This window comes from Paramisgurnus dabryanus, chromosome 19 (genome assembly GCF_030506205.2).
Source record: "Paramisgurnus dabryanus chromosome 19, PD_genome_1.1, whole genome shotgun sequence".
Taxonomy (NCBI): Eukaryota; Metazoa; Chordata; class Actinopteri; order Cypriniformes; family Cobitidae; genus Paramisgurnus; species Paramisgurnus dabryanus.
In genome coordinates this window covers 24,429,914-24,456,657 of record NC_133355.1, presented here as the reverse complement: position 1 = coordinate 24,456,657, position 26,744 = coordinate 24,429,914, and the positions used below count along the sequence as shown (strand labels likewise).

The 26,744-nt window shown below is 37.2% G+C and overlaps 1 protein-coding gene across 1 annotated transcript in view; it reads right to left on the bottom strand.

Moving 5' to 3' along the window:
- Positions 1 to 24,601, bottom strand: part of npr1a (natriuretic peptide receptor 1a) — a 98,494-nt gene extending 73,893 nt beyond the window's left edge. The window contains exons 1-2 of the mRNA XM_065293660.2: positions 24,003 to 24,601; positions 18,851 to 19,628 (exon numbers count right to left, since the gene is read on the bottom strand). Coding sequence (XP_065149732.1) covers positions 18,851 to 19,598 — 748 coding nt within the window. The 5' untranslated portion in view covers positions 19,599 to 19,628; positions 24,003 to 24,601. The remainder of the gene's footprint in view (positions 1 to 18,850; positions 19,629 to 24,002) is intronic.
- Positions 24,602 to 26,744: the final 2,143 nt, after the last annotated feature.

Genomic DNA, 26,744 nt, shown 5'->3' with positions numbered 1-26,744 from the left:
CCTTGTAAACAAACAAGAGAATTTTAAAATCAATCCTAAATTTGACCGGAAGCCAGTGTAGAGATTGAAGTACAGGACTAATATGATCTCTCTTTCTCACCCCCGTTAAAAGCCTTGCCGCTGCATTCTGCACTAACTGTAAGCGGCCAAGCAGAGTGTGGGGTAAACCGATATATAGCGAATTGCAGTAGTCAAGCTTAGATGTTATAAAAGAGTGAACCACAATTTCTAGGTCCCTACTGGATAAAAAATTCTTTACTTTAGCAATTGATCGCAGGTTAAAAAAGCTTCCTCTGACAACAGCACCAATCTGTTTCTTAAAATTAAGCGATGAGTCCATAACTACCCCTAAACTCTTTACATGATTCTCAGTCTTTAGGGATAAAGAACCCAAATGATCTGAATAGGTAGATAAAACGGGAGAGCCTACGATCAGAACCTCAGTTTTACTCTCGTTTAATTGGAGAAAGTTGCTAGATAACCAGAGTTTAATGTCACTGTAACATTCCTGTGCTTTATCCAAAGAACAGGTTTTATCTAAGCTCACAGGAAAGTAAAACTGGAGATCGTCTGCATAGCAGTGATATGAAATGCTATACTTCCGAAAAACACTTCGTAGAGGGAGCATATATAGTGAAAACAGCAACGGTCCCAATATCGACCCCTGAGGGACACCACAAACCAAAGGGGACGATGTGGAAGAGAAATCTCCCAAGTTCACAGCAACTGTCCTACCTTTCAAATACGAAGCGAACCACTGAAGAGTGCAGGCTTGTTTGCCAGATGACTCCCCCGACAGTCGCAGGAACCTTATCTGATGTTGAGAATGAGATTACAAGCTAAATGTCTGACTGTTTGTATACACACTACCAGTCAAATGTTTAGATACACCTACTTAAGCCATATTAATACTGTTTAGCGCATTTTAGAATGGTGCCAAAATCATAAAATGACACAAATGTGGTTATGTAGGATTTATGTAGTGATTAAACAACTAACCAGATGAATGTTTTATTTTAGATAAAGTAGCCAATCTTGCATTTAAAACAGGCAGGGTCATTTATACTGTCTTTATCTCAGCTATCATAAGACAACCCAAAAGCTTGCAAAAAGCTTTTGGGTTGTCTTATGATAGCTGAGATAAAGACAGTATAAATGACCCTGCCTGTCATTCTGTATAAAATCATCAAATAAAGAACATTTTGGGAAAATATATCCTTGATATCTTTAAAGGCGTCGTGACTTTAGGAATCCAATTTGCCTTGTTCTTTTGACTTGGTATCATTAACACATCCTGTACTGTAAGTTTAATAGGTTAACCCCCCCTTTCAATTTCGAAAATTCATCTATTTTGTCTAACAGGCATTAGGATACAGACTATTAAAACAGGGGCCCATAAACTTGGGGCGCAATAGTGTCAACAAGCTCAAAAAAGCAGCCTTATGGGCCAATCATTGCTTTTTTATGGTAATACGCGGTTTTCCATTGTCCAATCGAATGAGGGGAGAGGCAGGCCATTTGTTGTCTTTACAATTATCGATATATATTTGCTCCGTGGGTTGGCATTCCATTTTCAATTTTGAGATTCAAATATGCTGCGTCCGAAACCGCCTACTTCCATACTATATAGTAGGCAAAAAGCAGTAGGCGAGGCGAGTAGTATGTCCGAATACGTAGTATTCCAAAAACAGTATGCGAAAAGTACCCGGATAACCTAATACTTTTGGCTAGATTTTGAAGCGTGCATACAATGGACACTTCACTATCCCATGATGCCCTAGGAGCGGAGTTATGCAATGAAGATAAAAGGCAAAAGCGGCGATGTGGCCGTTTTCGCGCTGGTATCAATTCAGATGTTTCAGATCGATTCGATTTCGATTCACAAGCTATCAAATCGATTTGATTTCGATTCTCAATTCAATTTTCGATTCTGGTTCTCGGGCCGGTTTTTATACTCGATTCTTGATTCAACTCAATGAATATAGATTTAATACAAATACTATATTAATAAAAAAGAACAGTGAACAGCAGTTTACAAGTTATTAGCCAATAAAATTACAAATTAAAAGCCACAACACTATCGTCGTCGTCTTGCTTGCAAAATCTAAAATGCTTCCATACCTCTGACTTTTTATCAACGTCGATGAAGCACCTGAAACTGCCATTTTAAGCACTGAATGAATGAATGAATGAAAGGATCGCCCCTTGGTAACATCGCGCAAGGGAAAAAAGTTTGCGGAAATAAATATGAAAGAAAAAATCGATTCTGCTCTTTGAGAATCGATTTTGAATCGACCACATTTAAAAAAAAAAAACGATTAATCGAAAAATTTCGATTTTTGCCCAGCCCTATGACGACGTATGCCATGTGATGTATCAACATGGCGGATGTAGTACGTCCGAATTGCATTCATACTACCAGGATTCATACTATACAGTACCTACTGTTTTAACGGTCAGTAAGTAGGTACTTCATCTTATTCAGTAGGTACTGTACAGTATGCGGTTTCAGACGCAGCCATAGTCTTTATTTTCAACATTATTGGCACTAATGCAGAGACTGTCAAGTAGGAAGTGCACTTTATGTTTCTGCTCTATAGGTGGCGACGTGGCGCTGAGAGACTGGTTTGCAACAAACACCACAAGAAGAAGATCCCACTCATGTTTGGCTAGAGAGACTTAGCATTAACGTTAATAATGTTGTCAGTAACGTTCAATTTCTTGCTAAACAGATGTCAGTATGTCACCAGGAGTCATGAGGATTTCTTTTGTGTTGAATATATCTGTTTTTGAGCTCTCAAAGTGGCATATCTGTTGACTTGCATTATATGACAGAGCACTGGGGTTTCTGCAAAATATCTTTGTTTTACTGAAGAAAAAAATTTCACCAACATATCGGATGGCCTGATTGTCAGTAAATCAACTTGATATCAAAAGTATGCCACTATGTTCTTCGTTTATTACAGTTTTTCTTTTATTTAAATAGTCTACCCTTAAAAGTAATGCTCTGTTTTGTATTACTAGTTCAGTTCTCGGAGCAAGCCCTGCCCAGTGAGGTTCTGTCGTTTATTATAAGTTTATTAATTCTAAAGGTGTCATGTGTCCATATTGCACCAAAATGCAACACTGCACTCCCTTGGCTCCGCAGCAACACACCAAAAACTGGTATTCGGACCAGCCCTAAATTAAAGAAATCAAAGTAGAATCAGATATCTGATTACTGCATGTGTCTGAGGTGGCAATGAGTTCACCAACACCACGATGCATGAAGCTCAGATGTGTAAATGACTGACATGATCTCACCTCTCCAGCTGGCTCCAATCTAAATGACATTCACATGTTTTCTATGAATTAAAGTCTAGAGGCTGAGATCAGGAAATGTCAGTTCACACTTATCATTGCGCAGCTGCATCGGTCTGGTTGTTTTCTCTACAAAGAGGAGGAAAGACTTATGGTCTCTCAGCGTCGCATTTAATGCGGCGCCTAGCAACTGCAGTCGTGCGTGACTTGTTGGAAGAGCCCTTTAATTTTTAATTGAGGAGAACTTAAGGTGTTGAGATAAAACCACAGTTGTCTTGTTGCCACACTGATAGTGAATGTGCTGGAATCAATGTACGCACAGGTATTTCCCGTGGGCACCATCAAGAGTATTGGGATGGTACCTGTTTTGTCTGCATGTGGGTGTGTGGCTTATTTTTCCCGACAGCTTTTGTTCACGGTAAATGAAAACATACGATTCAGGTGACATGTGACAGATCTCATCACGCCCACCTCCCTTTGTGCATTTGGACAGATGCTCCTTGTCGCCATGGAAACACCCCGATTCCTGTTCAATCATGGTGGCCAAGAGAATAAAATTTTGACAGATTTACCCCTGGTAAAGTGCCAAGTGAAGCTCAGTCCGTCTCTGGAGTAATTTCACCACACAAACACCAGAAATCGTCAGAAAAGGCACAGGTAGTAGTACGATTCATTTTTTTTTTTAACTCTTTCCATAAATAAACTCATTGCGCAACTCATCCAGTAATGCTACAGACATAAATGATGCCTCAAGTCATGTGGTTTGCTGGGAAGAAGTGTTATTCATAAGAAATTAAAATTCATTACAAAACACTGAAAGAGAGACCTGAGCCATATTTATGAATTAAAAATTCTTGTAAGCTCTTTTGACCTCAGCCTGTAAATAATACCCCAGCCACAACCCAGAGTGCACTACATGTGCTTACAACCTTAGCAACCACAGAAGGCCTTAGCAACTGCACACCATATGTCATGGCAACCACATACATCACTCTAAACATTGGTTTTGCAAGTACATTTACAATTTTTCAATTGCAGTCAAAGTCTCTTCAGGGAAGTCGCATCACCAGGCGGCCATGTTTGCAACACCACAGGGCAGTTATTTCAGTTATGCAAGACTAAAATCCTAGCTACAAGAATGAGAAAAGACACATATCTCTAAAATCATAATTACACAACATATTACTGACCAACAATTAAACCTGACATCAACTGTACCATAACTTTTTTCTTAAACTTTAATTGTGCTAAAAACAACTTTTTCCAGGTCTTTTCAGCTACTGTGCAAGCGTATAGTTTGGTAAGCCCCTTACATGACCTCCCCCAGACAGTCGTCAATCTTTAACGATTGATAATTGGTTCTTTTAACTGAAAGGCAGGATTTCATAGTGATTTTCCCAATTCAGCTCTATTTAGTTATATCTTTTTTAATGTTAAAGAGACATAATTTTTTTTGAAAAAATGCTCATTTTCCAGCTGCCCTAGAGTTAAGCATTTGATTCTTACTGTTTTGAAATCCATTTAGCTGATCTCCAGGTCTGGCGCTAGCACTTTTAGCATAGCTTAGCATAATCCATTGAATCTGATTAGACCATTAGCATCGCGCTAAAAAATAACCAAAGAGTTTCAATATTTTTCCTATTTAAAACTTGACTCTTCTGTAGTTACATTGTGTACTAAGTACTAAAAGTGCTAGCGCCAGACCTGGAGATCAGCTGAATGGATTTCAAATCAGTAAGAATTAAATGTTTAAAGGGGCCATGACATGAAAATCTGACTTTTTCCATGTTTAAGTGCTATGATTGGGTCCCTAGTGATGCTATCAACCTAGAAAATTTGAAAAAGATCAACCCAGTAACTTAGTTTTGGTAAACCATTCTCTACAAGCACATGAAAAAATAGGTCGTTGAAATTTGGCTCTCCTGATGATGTCATAAGGAGCTCTTATTATAATAATCCAACCCCTTAATCCAACCACAGCACTGCCATTTAGTGCAGAGAGAAAATAATTCACAGAACAATTGAGTTTCAATTTCAAAAAACCACCATCATTGTGATCAGTGTTTGCACTTGATCTGCACATGTGCATTTTAGAGGACACACCCAAAACGGCACATTTTTGCACACACCTACAAAGTGGCAATTTTAACATGCTATAATAAATGATTTATATGGTATTTTGAGCTAAAACTTCACACATGTGCTCTGGGGACACCAAAGATGTATTTGACATCTTAAAAAAGTCCTGTGACATGGGCCCTTTAACTCTAGGGGAGCTGGAAAATTAGCATTTTTTTTTTAAAGTGGAATCTCCCTTTAACCCTTTATGTTGGCATGTGGAAAAAAGCATTTATTTCACACTCTCGATATCATTTTTAGAAACTAATCTACCTAAGCAGAAAATAAGTACCTAATTAAGATGAAGAAATCAATCTATTTATACCTTTGCAAGTAAAAACCTCACAAGTGTCCTTAAGGATACAACATGCTGCATTATTTTCCTTTTTAATCTGTACTGCTACACAAAGACTCCAGCCTAATTTATTAAATAATGCTCTGGGGGTAAACACTATCAAAAAAAGTGAAAATTCAGGATGTAATTCAGCTTTTGGATGAAGCCATGTTGTTTGAATTAGCTCGGTACACCCACTTAACAGCCAGAGCCCTGACGTTCACAATGAGGCTTAACAGCACTGCTGGCTCTGATAATCCGCCTGTGCACAGCCAGGACCGGTCCAGACCTCAAAGCCCCTCGACTCGTAACATATTAATCTAAGAAGACATCAGAAACTGACAGCACAACAACAAAACAAGTGTGAAAACAACAGGTGTAAGAGAAATATTCTCATGTGGACGATTCACCCAACAGTATTAATAAAAATATGGTGTGGTGGTGTTATGAAGATGGTTTAAGCATGACAAATTATTGATTTCCTTAGTGGACTGTCATAGCAGACGCAGGAAATCTTACGAGCTCAGTCATTCACTCTTTCTCTGTCATCTTCCAGGGTCCCTGCGATAACTTTGTGGCGCGTTTAGACATGAGGTTTTGAAATTGGCAATGAAAGCTTGGCCGCATCTTTTAAGCCAGAAACCACTGATAAATCTGAAAATAGTTTCACATACACAATACACACTCTTGCCTGTGTGATACTGCTTCATAATGTTATATGATACACTCTCAAAAATAAAGGTACAAAGGTTGTACATTTTTGTCACTGGGACGGTACCGTACCTTTTAAAAAGGTCTAATTTGGTCCTAATTTAGTTTCAAACACCATTGGCAGATTGTTTTGCTTATTTTAATCACAAATTCACTTAGATTTGATATTTTTTGTCTAAAAACTAGACTTATTTTCTTTTATATTTATTTTTTATATTTACTTTTTTATTTGTACTGAAAACAAGACAAAAATACTATGTAAGAAAGTCATTTTTTGCAGTTGTATCATTGTTTGTATGGCTCTCTTGCATCTGCAAGTGACTTGTTTTACACATAGGTCACAGATGTTGCATTCCTTAACACCTGCTGAGTTAAATAGTAAAGCACAAACAGCAGTGCTTTCCTACACGCAAAGTTATAAATGCACCCCGCCGCACTCATCAGCCTGCACATCCAAATGTGTGAGTTTGTGTACGCTGGCTGGCGGGGCGGAGAATCCCGTGAAAAAAGGGAGGGTTGATGGGTATGTAAACACTGACCTATGCCCGAAGAAGCCATTTTGTTCTGAAAATAGTTTTTATGCACATTTTCCCTGTATTTTCTGTTTTTATCTTAAAACAAAAAATCTGGTGGTGGCCTTAGAGTTTTGCAGTATTGTATGACTTCAATTATTTTTGTATTATGACAAAACAATTTTAATTGCATCTCTGAATTAAACCTTAATAGCATAAATAGTTGTCAATCAAAAGATGATTCATAAACATAATAATTTGGCTATTTCAAAGAAAATACAAACATATCAATAAAATTTATATTCAGACTTGGTCATACCCTCAGCCCTATGAAATTACATATGAAACTTTTACAGACCTCTAAAACATGTAGCTTTACATAAGTGCACAACTTACTAGGATTGTCACAATTATTAAATATGACCCTGCCTGTGAAAAATGAAAATCCAAGTCATTTTTTGTGTAAGTAATTATAAGTAAGTAAGTATAAAGTACGAGCGCTAGAACTATACAGATAATTGCACCCAGATCACTGTCCAAAATCCACTCTGCTGCATTTTTAAAACTTCCTTATCAGGAAGCTGTCAATCCAAATCTCACTAGCCAATGACAGTAAAGCGCGGTTAAGTCCTGCCCACACGAGAGGTTTGTGTCAGAATGGTGAACGAAAACTCTATGGGCTCTATCTTACACCCGGCGCAATGCAGCGCAATTTTGCGGGTCTTTTGCGGGTTTCCACCCTGCGCAATTATAATTTTAACGTTAAGCACCACGTTGTTTAAATAGCAAATGCATTTGCGCCCCCTTTTGCGCCTATGGGCGTTCTGGTCTGAAAACGAGGTGTGTTGCTATTTTGAGGCAACTAAAATAGACTACGCCATTGACCAACAAAAACCTGGTCTAAAGTCTAAAGTCAATGGCGCAATATGTTTTTGTTATTTAAAGAGCGCATTAGTAATATGCGCCTATAAACGGGAAGACAACGCGGGTTTGCTTATCACATACATGAATGCGCAGCAGCACAAAAACGCTTTTAAATATGATAGATTAAAGGATTGAAATGTAAAAGATTATTATTGAGTCTCTTGGACATAAATGAGGACAGATTATGAGACGTTAGAAGGCACAAAGAGCTGCTTCACCTGCAGCCTGGTAAGTAAATAAAAGCTTTGTTTGCTTCAAACAAATGCATCTGTTTTAAAATGTTTTTAATGGATTTATTGTATATGATGACTCTGTAGCTGTGGATATGGTGAGATGAGAAATTTTTTTAAGTAATGCTTAAAAAAAACTGACGCTGTCCAAGTGCTGAAACGTGCGGAGAGCCTTTTGAAAATTCTTTATCTCCTGTTTGTTACAAATAAAGTATTTTTAGACTACAAACCTTTTCTTAAATTATTTGTATAATTATATTTGTATATCCAATCCAATCGGATTGGATTGTATATAATTACTTGTATATTTTATTTTTGATGATATTGGATAGCTATACATTTAAAGCAATTACAAGCCTGCTTTTTTACTTCCATGACTAAAAGAAAACGTGTTTTAAAAGTTTTAATAAAAAAATATGAAAAACAAAAGTGAAAAACAACACAATTATTTAACATTAATCTTAAACTGGGGATCTTCTTTCTCCGCTTAGTTTTTCAGTTTACAAAGTCCGTCATCTAAATAGGGTTTAGACATAGCGCCAGCATAACTGACTTTTTAAAGGGGATGAGAGCTGAGACTCCCATTGGTTTATTGCACGTTACACCCAAAATACTCCCATTACTCATTTAAAAAAAAGGACCAATCCTTTTTGACCATGCGCTCGGCGTTAAATTAGCAAAAGTGGATTCCGACACGCCTATTTAGACGTTGCGCTGTGCGCTTAAGACGATGTGCTTAGATCGTTGAAATAGGGCCCTAAAAGTGTAAATAAAAACTCTGGCAGTGAATGAATAAAATTGGATTTGCTAAAACAGATAATTGAAAACTAGGGGTGTAACGATACACTAGGCTCAGACTGGTTCAGTCTGTATCTCGATGCTCCCAATATGATAAACATCACGGGGGTTTTTTTTTTTTTGGAGCAAATTGTAAAAATTAAACTGAAATTCAAATAATCAATTTATTTTCATAATATTAAAAAATCCAGTAACTTTCTTGTTGTTCATACAACTTAATAAAGAATTGTAACATTTTAAGGCTGGGCTTTCACTGAAAAAAAGTGACATTTTACATGAAATTAGAATTAAGGGACTGAGCAGGGGCGTTGCTAGACAGACATAAAGCTCTACTGGGGCACAGTACATTTTTTGAAAACCTAACACTATTATACAATGTCCTTGCTTAACCCACTATTCCTACACTGCAACAAGTACTGGTAAAGATAAACTTTAATTTAAATTATTCATGTTCATTATACTTAACAAACATTATTAATGTTTGGAGGCATAAATGGCATAAAAAGTTAAGCAATAATGACAGCAGAGAAAATATTTTCTTGCACATTTGCATTTTACATTATACAATGATAACAATGATTAATAACTTATTTTTTACATGAATATTTTTACAATAACAGTATTAAAAAACATCATCTCAGTCACTGTTACTGCCAAATGTGTCCTACAGTTAGTGAATTATGTATTATTTTAATATATGAAAATACAGAACAGTATAAGTATAACACATATATGTGTTGATTTTCTCAGCAACAATTCAATTCTATAGACAGAGATTTACCTGAAATTTCTTCTCTAATGTTTGAGACTTGACTGGGTGAGGATGTAGTTTGTCTTAACTCCCTTAAACTCATCATATCTCCTTTCTGCTTACTTTTCCCTGCTTTGCACAAAACATTTCTGATGTCCACAAGAGCCAATAGTGATCGAGTCAAAATAAGACCATTATTATTTAGAAACTTACTTTAGTTTTGTTATGTGTTCATGAGATAACTCAATCGCGTGGCATCAACTGGACTTTTGTATGCGGTTGCGCGTGGCTGAACGCAAAAGGCACGAGGACATGGATTTGTGCATGCACGCGTCAGTGCGACTGATTATAAGATTTCTAATTGGCTTCAGATTCCCATCGAAAACCAAAATGCCAGACGTGGAACTTAAAAAATGACGGGGCATCATCTATATCAATTTCTGTTTCTTCAGTTCAAGCTGGAGGTGATTCAAGAGATGTCTGTGATGAAGCACAGGTGTCGCTGGCGCACAGTAGGTCACGTGTTTACTGGTCAACGAATAAAATTAAAAGAACGGCATATCGCATTAATATCCCCATTATGCTACGATACACATTGTGTCATTTTTGTATCTCGAACTATCGTTCTGCGTACTATCGTTGCATTCCTATTAAAAAGAATGCAGTTAATTTGAAATGCATGTTAATTTTTTGCCTTTGAGTTTATTATTTTGATTTTCAGAGTGTTTTTCTTTATTCTCATTTCACATCTTTGTTTGTTTCTTGAAAGTTTGCGTTCATTTTTATGGGCACACAAATAATCCCATATGAAAGACAATTAATCGCCAATATTGCAAATAGACATTTTATAACCGTGACAGGAAAACAAAACTGATTCTAGTTTGATGGCAGCATAAAGGGTTAAAGGTAAAGACAGTAATAATTACAGTGGATCAGAGCTGAGCTGATGGAGATTCGGAAATATATCTGTCAATTTCACCGTCTGTGTCAGCTAAGCCTGTGAATTGATTGATTGCATGCTCACAGAGTCAAATGGCTGGGTGACAAGGTCAATAAAAGTAACAGGACATACAGGCAAAAATAAAACCATAAACTACAGCCAAAGAGAACAAAAGTCATATGGGAATGCGTGTGGAAATACCAATGGGCTTTTTATCTTGTTTATACAGGGAACTGTTTGTCAATCCGTGTGAAACCCACTTAGTGAACTTTTAATAGAATATAGCCTAACTCTGAAAATATTTATTATTATATACTTTATTAAGTTAGGTTAGGTTGTTTTTTTTTCAAAACATGGAATTATCGAATACATTTTTAAGTCTTCACATAATCATGCTCTTAAATAAAAAAAAATGAAAGTACATTATGTGATGTAATGTTATTTGTGATCTAAGATCATTATTATAGACATGTTGACTCCCCTAATGGTGTGTGCACACCAAAAGTAAATTGAAATGGCAAGACGCATTTGAAGCGTGTTTGTAGCAAATGCGTTGCGCACATTTGCAACATTGCTTTGCCTGACATTAATTAATTTCTATTCCGGTATTGCATAGACTTTGTATATAATCTATTCACAGTGTTGGGTGTAACTAGTTGCTAAGTATTACTCTTATTTTTCCAGCAATATAATTACAGTTACTTCTGATGTAATTGAACTAAATACTGTGTATGGACTGTAGAACAATTATATATAATATAAGAGTGGATTTAATATCAAAAAAATTTAAAGTCTAAGGTTAAAATGCATGTTTTTTATGTTTTCTTCTCACTTTAAATACTGTGGTGAGTTAATAAAATAATTGTAACACTCTAGTGTAGGGCTGTCACTTTTTTTCGAAAATCGATTGCACAATCGATCGGAACAAAAAAAAAAAAATTTCGAAAAGAAAATAGGTAATCGATTTTATCCAAATGTGTACACTATTAATTTTCAAAAGAATTAAACAATTAAAAAATATAGATGAAACAAAACTCACAAACAAGCAGAAAAAGAAAATAAAGAATTCCGAAAGTACATTCCGAAAGGCATTGCAAAAGCTAGATAGAAAATACCCAACAAAATTTCAATCGCTGCATCTAATCTTTTGCAAAGAAAATGGAGGACAACGGCAATAAACCTGTGCAACACAAGAGAGTGTCGAAAGCGACCTTACAGGAGATGATGAGTTATGAAAAAAATCCACCAATGCCAGCTGACAGCGACCCGCTTTTGTGGTAAAAGATCGGCAGTACGAAGTTTCCCTGGGACATCAGTGCGGTCCGAGCGCATCTTCTCAAAAGCTGGAAATAGTGAATAAAAAACGCTCTGCTGGACCCCAAAAATGATGACCGACTTGTTTTCCTGTCCAATCATTTTTAATGGACCTAGCCTTTTTGCGCATGTCATTATGCCTGCCTAGAGCTGCCTATAAGTGTCGATTACGTTTAGTAAAAAACACACATGCAGGGCTCCAGACTAACTTTTTTCACTAGGAGCACAGTGGCCCCCAACTGAAAATTTTAGGGGCACAACCAGAAAATATAGGGGCACACAATGAACATGCTAACCAAATATTCACATTTCTACTAATTTTCACTGTATTACTAATAAATACTTTGATGATAGATGCAGAAAGTACAATGTGCTGTTTCAAATTCAGTGTCACATCACAAAAAAAGGTCAAATTTACTGGTCGCACATGTGCGACTGGATGTAAAATTCAGTGGCACACTTTCAAATTTTGGTGGCAAAATGCCACTATTTGGTGGCAGTCTGGAGCCCTGACATGGAATGTTCTCAACTTCAAGTAAGTCCATTTAAAGTTTTATCTTTTAACAGTTGTTTGAAATGGATTGAATCATTATTTCAAATAATTTTTGAGATTTTTGAATTGCCTAAATCATAAATCCAGCCAGTTTGAAGCCTGCTGTGATGTTTTTTATTTATGTTTTTCATTTATGTTATGGCAGACGTCCATCTGCATATATTTTTTTCGAGAATGTTGCACTCCTGTTGCTGTTTGTTATTCTGCACGAAACTTCATGCCAAAAATAAATAAGAAATATTGCTGACTTGTGGGTTTTCAGTGCTCTCTTTATTTTACAATCGATTCAATGAACACTCATGTCTTAAAAATCCAAAATGATTATTTCACATAAGTGACAGCCCTACTCTAGTGTAGTTTCCAATTCTCACTATTAACTGGTTGGTTACTAAGTATTAATAAACAGTAATTAGGAGTCTATTAAGGCAAAAGTATAGGTAAAAGTGAGAAGTAGACCTTAAAAAGTGTGACCAGAATAATGTATGTACTTTTATATGATTTATTTGAGCCATTTCAAATCTATCTTTGTATCATTGACTAAATAGGATTTTAGTAATAAGTAGGGATGTCCCGATCCGATCATGTGATCGGAAATCGTCCCCGATCACGTGGTTTCAGACTCGATCGGAATCGGACGTTACCTTCCGATCAGGACTCGGATACATATGCAGGGTTTAAATTGGGCCAGATACTCAAAATCAAATGACTCGGACTCGAGGGCAAAAAAAACTGATCGGGACATCCCTAGTAATAAGTAATTAAATACTTTTTAGAGAGAGTATAATTTGTACAGTAATCTAATAACATGATTGAAGATTAATTAGTAACTAGTAATTACTTTTTTTGAGTAACTTACCCAACACTGTCTACTCTTGCAAATAATTAAATTGAAATTAAACACTCGTTGACATAAAGCATATTTTAGAAAATAAAGTATATATATATATATATATTTAACAATTGTGTCTGCTAGGGTCCAGTATGTGAATATAGTTTTAGTGTATACATTTCAAACTTGTGTAATGGTGTTGATATTATGTAGCACTTAATATGCACAATGAGATTTTTATAAATGTTGTGTAACGTGACAACAACATGAAAGCATGATTGTCTCTAAATTCATGTTTCTGTATATTTGTGTGCTTCTGAGATCAAGAAACTATGAGGCGTTATTAAAACGATGTCGTCTTCTGCTTGAAATCTAAGTCGATCTGTCGCCTGAGCCCATTTAATCGCATAAGCTCAAAAAACAGCAGCAGCAGATTTAGGTTCAGTCTGAGCACAGAAACATGCTCACAGAAGCGCAGTCGCTCTGCTCTCGCTGCTCAGCAATTACTCACACAGATAGAGAGTCAATATTCAGACGCGCTGCACCTCGTGTGGTGATTTCTCAGGTGTGGTTTACGAAATAGGAAAAGCATTAGGTGCATCCAGACATACTGTCTGGAGAGACATAACAGATGAGAAATTTTTACCGCAAAGTTGCTTTGATTTTCAAATAGCACAAGTAATGGCTGTTTCAGTGGAGGTGTTAAGTAGTGCAAAAGTGCTTTTCCTCTCCATTTAAACCTAAAACAACTTAATAAGAAGCATCTTTTATACCCTGAACTCTTTAGTCCATGTATATCTATCAGTGTCCACTGCCTGCTTTTCTTTACATCCCTCAAGTGGAGACTCTGACTGTGAAGTCACTTTCACCTGGCAGGTGGAGCCAACAGTGAAAAGTCAATTGTCCACATTGATCCAGCCAACAGGTGCTTTAATACAAAGTGACATTTGAGGGAACATTTTAGCAATGTGTTTTCTTGCAAATCAAGCCTATGAGACACATTTTCTTTGCGTTTCTCCCAGTTTCACATTCTGAAGCTTTTATTATGTGTGCAAACATTTAAGAAACGCTTCATAGTTTTTTTCTCAAACTCTGGGAATAAGGGCAGCGGGACAAGGTTGAGTGCTCTTGAATCTCTTCTAAGTTAATTGTTTCCAGAGCTTTGCTTCAGTGAGCTCATTTTTCAGCCACGGGCACAGATGAGCTCAGGGGGTCGTGTGCCGGCTCTCACAGACAAGTTCCTGGGTATTAAATTTGCACTTAATAAAAATCTTTAGGCCATGGTTGTAAACCTGTCAGTCACGCTTATGTAAATACTGTTTTACTTTTTTTGTTTTATAAGAATGCATTGCAATGGATGGTGAACGGTGTCGTCTTGAACCTCAACAATAACAATAAAAAAAATTTCGGCGCATCAATTTGTTCTTTTATTTTGTATAATTATATGAAATATGTGACCCTCCCTCTGAAATCCAAGCTAAAGTCTCATAATCTAATTTTGTGATTTGGAGCATCAAAGTTTGATTTCAATAATTGATTGTAATCTTTGACATGATTTAACTAAGTTATATTTTCACATTATGTTCATTACATTATGATAATTTTATGTAGAAAACAATAAATCACAACATAAATGACAGACTGGGTCACATAATTTGACTGGATAAATGTCAAATGTTTCTTATTAAGTAACTCGGAAGTAATGCCTGTAACAGTCAAACAATAATGGTTGTATTGCGTCATCGTACAACGCTGTTTTCAACCTCTCAGACCTCTCAGTTTCCTTCCTATTCTTCCCTTTCCTGCCTAAACGCTAACCGCACAATACCTCTAGTTTCTGTCATTTTTAATAAGCTAAGAGAGGTTGATAGCACTGACATTTTGCACAACCCTCACTTATGTCATACGCTTGTCAACCCTTTGACAGACAGGTTGTCAACCACAGTTACAATCATATAGCATATATCACCTGAACTTGCTCTCAGAAATCACTTGACTCTTGTAAATGTAAAGAATGTAAATCCATTTTAAGAATATGGTTGTCACTCTCTTTCACATGCTTAGAATGTATGAACAGAACCAGACTGACACCAGCAGTGTTGTCAACTTGGAGACCTTGCCATTAGATTTAGCAACTTTACAGAGCCTTTTAGCGACTTGTTTACAAAAAAGCGCCTAGCGACAAATCTAGCGACTGTACTGCACAAGGTCTTGCTTTCCCGGGGCATGTGAGCATCTCTCTTTGCGTCTGCTCTCTGTATACAGTGAGCTGAGCAGCTGCACCAGCACATTCAGTACGGAGCCGACATGTGAATAAGCTGCGTATAAACAGCGTTTCCAATCATTTATTTGGGTATTGTTTGGTACTCATTTGTTTTGAAAATGGACTGTTTGAGCAAATAAACATGTATATATTTTACCCAGACGGACTTTAATAGTTCAGTAGAAGTAAGATGTTAGTTAACAACGTGCACATTAATAACAAGTAGGAGAAAGCGCGCACAAAGTAACGCTTTTTGGCTTTGGCTCTATCATTCACAAAATATTTAAGTTAGATTACTCATTTTTTACACAATTAACACACACACATCTTTGCTACAAATAAGCACTTAGGGGTGGTTTCCCGGACAGAGATTAGCTTAAACCAGGACTAGGCCTCAGTTTAATTAGGAAATTTAACTAGTTTTATCAAATATGCCTTACTAAAAACATTACTTGTGTGCATTTTGAGGCAAAACAAAAGGGCACTGATGTATTTTAAGATATGTCAATGCAAATTTCTTTCAGTTTGGACAGCTCTTACATTTATTTTAGTCTAGGACTAGTCTAATCCCTGTCCGGGAAACTGCCCCATAAAGTTAAACACTTACAGTAAATGACACCGAAAGTGACAGGAGTGCAAACCATAGGTGGGTTTAATTTAAATAAACAGGGAGAATGGTGTAACACCTGCTAAAAAATTTAGTTTAAACAGAAATAATTTAATACAATTCTGTATATATACTAAAGGTGGATATTGTCTATCTGCCTATAATAGATAGATATCCACACATTCATCCATCCATGATCCTTCATCTAACCATCCTATTACAGGGCTCTATAGTGTTACTCACATGCAACCTTATTTCTCAATGGTGCGACTTTAAAAAAAACTCAGGTCGCACCCTTGCGACCAGGCGTTCAAGGGAAAGAGACGTGGTCCAGATGTAGACATACATGTGTGTACGTTTAAACATACGTGTGCGCTCCAGTCAGACAGAGAGAGGTGAGTAGCCTTGGTCCGTCAGATAAACCATAAACAGAGTGGATGTAGCCACGGATGATAAGAGAAGAGGAAAAGAACGATTGACAACTTTTTCGTTAAGAATGTTAAGTTAAGGCCTGATCCGTCCGAAGACCATAACCAATGCTCTGACATCAACCTCCTGTCACATCAGCCCTGGTCCGAAGACGGCATTGGGTAATGAGCCTCCTAATCGAATCCGAGCCAGAGCATAATTCTTATAAAGAAAAATTATTTGAACGTAAACCCGAACAGCAATGAAGTTGCGTGCGCCCAGTTTATAGAAAAAAAAGCCAGGACCGCTGTTTTCTTCATAATCATACATCCAAATATAATCCTATTAACTTTTGAATGTTGTTTTACTTTTATCTGTATGACCATAATTTAGAGAAATTTAAGGTAATGCAAGATGCAAGCTCATCACGTGTATACCATCACCGGCGCTGGTTTACGTAGGGCGGCGAGAAGGGACATTAAACTTTAAACATTATTCTACTTGAGTTTTTTGGACATCCCTTTAGAATCACTGCAATCATATCATCAATTTATCAGGTAATTATGAATATAAGCACAGCGCTTATGAGTGTTCAATCACTGGTGACCGCTCAGCTGTCAATCTGCCAACCCTCCAAAGTTTCACATTAAATTATAATATATTTGTCCAATCATGGCCCTGTGCTTATTTCTGTCAATGTTCTGCATGAAGATCTTTAAAGGTTTCTACTTAATTTGCGATTTGCGGTGCGGTCGGTCGCAGTCTTTATGTCAAACGGGCGGGTATGAAATCCATTTTTGCTGATGTCGGATAACGGATTAAGTGTTATTTTAATCGCGTGGATACGGGTTATCAAACAGGACTGTGCATGACTCATATAAGGAAAATGGAATGACAGCATGAAAATTATAAAATAGCCTATATGTTTATATTCTGTACATTAAACGACCATGTACAGAATATAACCATGTAAACTGTGGTGTTAAAGGGATAGTTAAGTTGACCCAAAAATGAAAATTCCATCATCATTAACTCTCCCTCATTTTGTTACAAACATTTTGTTCTGATGAACACGAAGCAAGATATTTTGAGGAATGTTTATAACCAAACCAAGCATGAGCCCCATTTATGTTCACCATGCAGAACAAAGACATTTATACCGGTTTGTAACAACAGGATATAGAGTAAATTATGAAAGAATTTTCATTTTTGGGTGAATATAAATGCGAAAGATTTGGGTGCATCTAACTTTTGTGCTGGTGCACCTAAGAAAAAGGCGCACCAGTGCAACCAGTGCAAAAAGTTGGTGTAGAGCCCTGTATTATGCATCAATTTTTTGAAAGGACTGCACAATTAAGACAAAAAAAATCATAATTGTGATTTATTTCCCCCTGATATTGTTTTAACAGTTATCATTTTGATGAATAGTATTGTTTTCATTTTATTATCATTGTATACCTGAGGATTTGTAATATTTCGTTACAACTAACCCAGCTGTGTTAAAATGATTTAAATCCCAGTTACTACAGTAGGAGTTGCTGACATGTTTCAAAATGGTGTTTTGTTTTAGGTAACAAGAATATAAGGTTGGATTTGGTGACTTACACACCCAACTCAGCCTTCAAAACACTCTTTGTTCAATATCTTAATGAAAACACATCAAAACTTTTCACAAATTCACAGGAGTTCGTCTTCTGACAGTAGGAGAAAAAGACCAAAAGCACAGATTGCTCTAACCTGTATAAATATGTGAAGTAGCTGCGTTACTATTAACCCCGCGTTAGTTTGTGCCCCACTCACCCCTAGTTTTAACGGGTCACGTTCAGTCACTATTTCATACTTGTTTAAGGCATTCAGCTGTATTTAAATATAGTTTGTGACAGTTCAGAGAGTAAGAGAAAGGTGAAACAGATATGTCAGATAAGAAACAGATAAGTGCCAATGTAGTAAGCATGCAAATACGCTGTGGTGACGTCACTGATATGCTAATTATGACGTAATCAAGCAACATTTAGCGACTTCACAAGCAGGCTTAGCTACTTTCCATTGAAAATAGTCACCAGTGTTTAGCTGTGTGACTATCTGTGAAGGGAAATGACATGTTCAAACTAAAAAAAAAAACAGGGTGAGCTTCCTCAAACCAATCACAATGTCAATCTACATTATAAATGTGAGCAAGAGCTCCTTTAGTGAGTCTGACAAGTCTGACATTTAACATCAGGCTGCTATTCATTTTTTTACAGTGTGTGTACACTTACCACGGGCTTTCTCGCTGATATCCTTGACAAGTGTTTCATATTGGACTGGTTCCGCGTCCTCATTAAACACCATGTCATCCGACGTGATGTTCTCGTTGGGCATCTCTGAGTACGGTCCCTCCACGGCAAAGTAGCATGGCCGGTCATCTTTCTTATTATCGGAATACATAAGCATGGCATGTTTGTGCCATCCGAAGTGTCGGTGCATCCTAACCACAAAATCGCCAAGTTTCTTGTGTGTGGGGCCGACGTTGGTGATAGAAGAGTACATATTAAAGCCCATTGCTCTCGCCCCAGCAGTGATCATGGGAACATCCCAGTGTGTGGTGAAACGGGCTACGGGTGAGGAAGCGTAGTCGCAACCAGGTCCAATGAAAGCCCAGGGGTTGTACGAGAACTGTAGGTCCACGGCCACGAGAGGAGCCACAGAGTCTGAGCACACTCCATCCTTGTTTTCACTGCTGTTAAAGACCATCTGTAGGTGGTAACCAGGCAGCAGGTTGGGGTCAGAGTTCACCTTCTCAAGAGCCCAAAGCAAGGCGGGGCCCACCCGTGGCCATGCCCAGGGATACTCCGTGTTGTGTAGCGGCAAAATGACAGCCAGGGTGATATTCTGTAAAGGCGAACGGGGACTGAGAGTTTGATGTTGCTTCTGTGGGACGGGCTCCAGTTCGACGACTCCGAATGACATGCCGCTCAGCAGAACTAAAACAGCGAGCCTTAACGGCCCCATGCAGAAATCTTTCATCCTTAAAACTGATGCAAAGGACTTAAGACTCTGAAAAATCAAGAAAGAGACAAGCTTTTAAAAAATACCAAGTATATGATCCCAATTCTTCAATAATTATGTCACACTGAATCTACATTCTTTCTGGAATGACTGTCATTTTTAAATTGTACACATGTCTCTTGCAAAAAGTCTATCAAAAATGTCTATCAAAACAAAGGTTTGAAAAAACATTTTATTATTTATTGTGCAATATTGGTAACACTTTACAATAAGGTCCCATTCAATAACATTAGAACGGCAGTAGCTAACATGAACAACAAAATAATGATTTTTACAGTATTTATTCATTTTTGTTAATGTTAGAAAAATTGTTAATTTGCTAATTTCTGTTATTTTACCGTGCATTACCTAATGTTATTACAGAGGTTAATTGAATACATGATTCTGATTGATCAATCGCAGTGGCGGCTCGTGACTAGGGTTTGGGAGTTTTTTTCAGATTTTTTTAAAAGGTTCTTACCGATTCCTGGTTCCGATTCCAAAATTTTTAGTGAAAGAAAAAAACAGCAAATACTTTAAAAGGATTTCTTATTTTATTCTTGCCACATTTAGTCTATAACCTGTTGGCTGTTAACTGTGACAATTTCTCCAAATATTACATTTTAAAAAGTGCCAGAATGAATATAAATTGCAGGGCTCTCAAGTTTATTGGAAGTTTGGAGTGAAATTAGGGCAGGGCCAATAAGGTATTTGCAGCAGTGGCCCCTCGGCCCCACCAAATTTGTTCAAGTTTGTGCTAGCAATTCAATTTTACCTATTGTTCATAACTGACAAGCACCAATAGAAATTCTAACAATTGGTAAGTCTAATAAAAGACAAATTCATCCAAAGAAAATATTTTTATAGAGCCTATTTAAAAAATACATGTATCCAAATTAAAATGAATTATGTACCCAAACAAGACAACTGAACAGCACTGCTCAATCAGGGCTAAACATAAATAATTTTTTTTATGCTGGCCTGGTGGGGCCAGTGGTTCAGGTTTTCACCTGCCCTGGCAAAATTTTTACTGGCCCCATCAAAAAAAGATTTTAGTGTCACATATTTAAAATAATAATTTCAAAGTCGAATATAATTGTATACATATACATTTTATTCAATATTTGTTAAGACAATTGGCAATAAAGTTCAGTGCAGATAAAGAATTTTCTAAGTTAACGTTCGCAGTGCTTAAAATGTGTCTCTGTGGTACCATTACATAATACATACAGAAAATATATTTTAGTGACTTAGAGCGAAGTACTGGCCCGATTGGGCAAGTGACAATACTGTTTACTGTCCCGAATGTCTCTCACACTTGCCCCGGGCCACTGGGCAGTCCTTTATGTTGAGCCCTGTCAATGTACACATACAAGCAGAACTTGAAGTGTGTGTGTGACCTCAGAGTAGCGCGAAAGCGATTTGAAATCAGACTGCGTATGATTTCTCGAATAGTTCTCGTGGTACTTTGATGTCATGTGTGTCTCGGTTCTTGCAGCGCTACGTAAAGTTGAGCGCATCTAAAAACTCGAGACAGCTATAAATTCCCGGTAGTAAACTTCTAGCGTATGCCTGCGCCTGATCCATTATTTGTGTAGGAGGAAAAGTTATTTAGTGTGAGAAATACAAGGTCTGGTGTGTGAGTGTGTGAACTGACTAAAATGCGTGTGTCTCACGGTAAATGCATGATACTTGATTGATTGATATTATTTTAAATAAACTATGTTTTCCTGTAGCTGTATTGTCTTTGTCTTACAAAAGAAAGGTCAGTTTATCCAGAAGTACGCGGCTTTAACTCGAAGGTATTAAGGCGAATCTGTGTTTTGTACCTGATTGTGAGATGCTGCTATTGCTAATATTAGCTGTTTTTGGCTAATATTAGCTGTTTATTATATGAATGTTATTTCATTTGAAAAAGTAAATGTGAAATGAGTTGCAGCTTAATATGAACAACAAACTGCACATGTGAAAAAAAACTGCAATTAAACAAACTGTAACAGCCTAGGTCCCACTTAATGTCATTCCAAAGAGCCATTAGTTTAAAACTGAGGTGGTGGGTATATGAAGTATATGGTTGTAACTATGGTAACAATAAAATGCTGAAATTTTTTTTCCCTTTAATGTCCAAAATCACTGAAATTACAGGGATTTTACACATGAAACAAAAACTAGTACATTACAAAACTGATAGATCTGTGGATTTTAGCTGCTTTCAGTTGACGCTTGATCTTTTCTTTTGACTCCTCTTTGTTTAGCCACCGATCCATTTTTATGTTATTAAAACAAAATGGCAAGAACTGATATCACAGTTTCGCAAGTGCATTAAAAATCTACTTAAATAAGTGACAATTTTGTATAAAAACTTGCCTATTTTAGGTCATCTTTTGGCGGACCACTGGGGGGGTTTGGACCACACTTTACGAATTACTGTTTTAAAGGTATTGCCTCATGTACATTAAACATCCTTGCCACATGTATCGCCTTTGGCTATCCTACAGTCTTTTTTCACAAAGTTTCATCAAACTTTTGAACGTTTGCTGCGGTCAGTCATAGTGTTGAGTGTAATGTACTGCGTATGTGCGTAATGAGAGAAGGTTCGTGGCAAATCTTGACAGATAGAAACAACTGTAAAACGCTCACTGCAGTTCGCCATGCGAGAATTACTGAAAGAGGCAAGAATTTGAATCGAAATCCGCGTGTGGTATCGATTCACCAGTTGTTGTTGTTTTTGGAACCTGTTCTAAAAGGGAATTTGATTTTGATACCCAACCCTACTCGTGACTTCTTTTCCAAAGATGCACGAATGTGAACCTTGTCAAAACATCGTCATGTGTGTGGATCGTCATTTCAAAATATGTGTTCTGTGCGTCATGTGAATCCATGTGCATCGTGTGTCATGTCAAAATATGTGCCTGCTACAGAAGCTTGGTAAGGGTTTATAATAAAAGAGACACTCGCGTTTGGTAGATAGTCGCTTAATCTCATGTGTAATAATCAGAGTTTATTGTTAAGTAAGTGTCTTGCGAGATGTGAGCATATCATTCACGAACCCTTTCGACCCGTATGCAGCAGGCACATATTTTGATATGATGTTCGATGCACATCAAATTTCCTTGGAAGAGGAGGCACCGGCCACCACTGGTCAACCACCACATTCAGAGGTCTGTTATCCGGATTATTACGAAATTCAAAAACAGTTTTTTCCTCCCTGTTTGAAAAGATGCATCTGCAAGCTAATAAAATATTTTAAATCCATTTTTCATTTACAATTAGCCTATTTATTCATTCTGCAAATACCCATGTGATAAGCAGAATAATGTCCTGTTACATCCAGCTGTTTGTTATTAAAACTCCTGCTTCGCTGGGTGTACACATTATCCCTTACTTATTTCATTTTATTTATGTGTTAACAAAACTTAACACGTATTAAGATTAATAAATGCAGTGTTTATTGTAGTTTATGTTCGTTAATGCAGTTTGCTAATGTTAACAAATTAAACTGTTAAGTGTTACCAGAATAATATAGTAATGTGAAAAATAATCCTATTTCCATTTATAGGGAAATAAATAGGGAAATCAATCTCTTTGGATTGACAAAAACCCATATTCAGAAACTTACAAGTTAGTAAACACTGCTTCTGATAAATTACTATTAACAAATTTATAGATCAATAATAAAAGTATGTATGACACTTGAAATTAAAAAGAAATTACGTTGCATCTGAGTGAAAAAATATATTGTATTGCAATAATTAAAATGTCACTACTGAAAAATCCAGCTTAAACCAGGATAAACTGGGGAGCTGGTTTTAGCTGGTCTCCCAGCTTGGTTTTAGCTGGTTTTGCTGGTGTAGGAAGCTGGTCTAGCTGTTAGCTGGTCAGGCTGGGAGAACCATCTTAAACCAGCTTATGTTGGTCTTAGCTTGTTTTTTTCACCTGATCAAGTTCAGATCGCGCGTTCTTGCGTTCAAACACAGATGGACAGCGAGCGACAATAAGGAACGAATCGGTCTTTAGACGCGTTTTAAAAGTTTAATAAACGCTTTAAAACGCAAAGCGAACTGTGACTAAAGTCGCATTATGTGTAAAGAACGCCTGAAACGAATAAACATACATTTACGAAAATTAACCATTGGATTTACCACAGCAATAATAACTTTGCCATTGGTAGTAACCACAGTAACCATAAATGTATCGTCTCAGGAACCAATGATATTTGTAGTAAGCCACACAAATGGTCGGCTAATTAATCTACCAGAAACAGTTACTACAATTCAACTATGCTAATAAAACAATGGTTAATTTATAAGGTAATTTTTACAGCCCACTTTTTTAATAAAACAACAATTTAGCAATGGTGAAAGAAATGAAGTTAAAATTTACCACAGGTGATGTCGTCGACTGGCCTCATAATCCACCGTTAATCGTGCCGTTGTAACGATTAAAATCCGTTATTGGTGAATGTGGCGGCAAAACTCACAAGACACGGCGCGTGGATTATCACAGGTCAGTGCGATTCACCAAATTTACAGGACTGAAAGTTTGTTTCTGCTCTCTCATAAAGCACCATGATCTCTCTCTCTCTTTCTCTCTCTGTCACTGTGCTGAGGAAACGGTAAAAGCAGGAGGAAATCTTCCAGTGCGCCTGTGGATTTCTTGGAAACTTTGTTAATGAGTGCAGAGTCGTCTGTAGTTAAACATTGTTCAGCACTGTCCTCCCATTGATGTGTAGAAGATGAGCAAATCCCAGCCGGTGTGATCTTAAATCAGCGCGCGCGGTTTCGTGTGGAAAAGTGTCGAATACGCGCGTTCACATTTCCATTCGCAAAAGCGTAACATTCATGAGGTAAAATCGCCTTCTAGGTGACTTTTAAGTACGCACTATGTTTTAAGGGGTTTCTCCGTTTATTCTCATCCACTGAGGGCTGGTCCACTGCGATGATGAGCTCAGGGTGGGAGGAGGAGAGAAGTGGTGAGAGGGAATGACAGTCGGAGTGCCTAAAGTGCAGGAGGGAGAGGAGGAGGAGGAGGAGGAGGAGGAGAGAGAGAGAGAGAGAGAGAGAGAACAGCACTGTTGCGCAGCCATGTGGTATTATTAATTGTTAGATAGATAGATAGATAGATAGATAGATAGATAGATAGATAGATAGATAGATAGATAGATAGATAGATAGATAGATAGATAGATAGATAGATAGATAGATAGATAGATAGATAGTAAAAAATAAAGGTACAAAAGCTTTCTCTGGGGCAGTACCCTTTAAAAGTACCAACGTACCCTTAAACTACCAATATGAACCTTTGAAGTAGTAATATGCACTTTTTGGGTACAAAGGTGAACCTTTTTGAAAGGGTACTGTCCCAGTGACAGCTTTTGTACCTTTATTTCTGAGAGTGTAGATATGTTGTTATATGAGTGTATAATTTATTTAATGGACTTGAGCTATACATATGTTTGTTAGGTACTGTACAAGATCATTGTGACCTTTCACAAGAATGACCACTTTATCATTGACTTGCTTGGGAATATGCAGGAAAAACAGCTTGGATAGGAGATGAGAATAGGGGGACATGCCTTGTTGTGAGTGTTTTGCGGTGAGGTGGGGTCCTCTCGACCTCCGGCGTTTTAATCACATGCCTTTCTTCCTCTTCATTGTTCCAGCTTTTCACCCACTTCCTCCCAATTAAAACTTCTATTTTTGTTGCATCCATTACACCTTTATGGGCTTCTGCTACAGTACCTCCTCTCCAGCACCAGGACATCTCATTGTGTGCCATCTTCTCCCTGACAAACAACTTCCAGATCAATAAAGCACAGGAGACCTCGGCTGCCGGCTTCCCGTACACAGAGTGCATTGAGAAAGACTTAATACGCTACAGGCCAGCACCTCCTGTTTATAGTCATAAATAAGCTGTGCGTGTGGAGGAGCTGGACGGCTGACATTTTGTACTCCACTTTCCCTTTCCACACCTCAAGGGAGGCCAACATCTTGTTAGTTTCAAACCTCTGCCAATTCCCATGTGACCTGCCTAACGAAATGCCCTTCCATTCATCCGCTGGTTGCCCATGCTGCTTATCCGGAGCCTCTTGCACCCCTGACCTCATCCGGTCAACACCCTCTCCCCCCTAACGGACAATAGCTACAGTTTCCAAAACAGGATATGTTGCACTATGTCTCTATTTGTCACTCTCTTTCTCTCTATCATTTTTTAAGTACATTATCTAATCCTTTCTGTAGTATGTACATATTTTATATGGATGGAATATCTGTAAAATACTTATATTTGCCTATATAATCATGGGGTGAGGGGGTATCAGCATCCGCTTTTAACACCTTGACTATGATTATATTTTTGGATGGCCGAAAGTGTAAGTACAATGAGTTTATATGCAATTGCCGCTAAACGCCACCTGCCAAAAGTAAGATAATGATATTACAGGGATAGTTGACCCAAAAATGAAAATTCTGTCATCATTTACTCACCATCATGCTAAATTTCTCTGATGACCACAAAGGAAGATATTTCGAGTAATGTTTGAAACAAAATGATCATGAGCCTCATTAACTTCCATAGTATTCCTCTTTCCTGCTATGGAAGTGAATGGGGCTCATGATTGGTTTCAAAATGTCTTCCTTTGTGGTCATCAGAACAAAAAAATGTCTACAGGTTTGTAATAGCATGACAGAATTTTCATTTTTTGGTCAACTATCCCTTCAAACGAATGCTCTTGGCACGCATTATAAGTTCATCAAATACTTTTGCTTTAAATCCGCTTAATCCTGGCATCAGGCCATGCAGAAATACAGCTTTGGTGGCAGAATCCATTAAAAGTCTAATTAAAAAATGCTAATTTACAAGAAAACATGCCAGATGCATTTGCATCTAAGCTCTTCATATTTTACAAACTAAAAGAGTGACATTTTAAACTCCAGAAAGACTAATAATGGTCCTACTTTTTATTAAGTGTCTTTAACCACTGTGTACCTTCATGAGAATAAAGCATTTAAACATTGTTTATTGTGTAAATGGGTTTAGGGTTAGGGTCAAGAGTGCAAATGCATGTAATTTAAATGTAATAACATAATAGTTACATTGTATACATTTTTTCTGTTTCAAGTACAT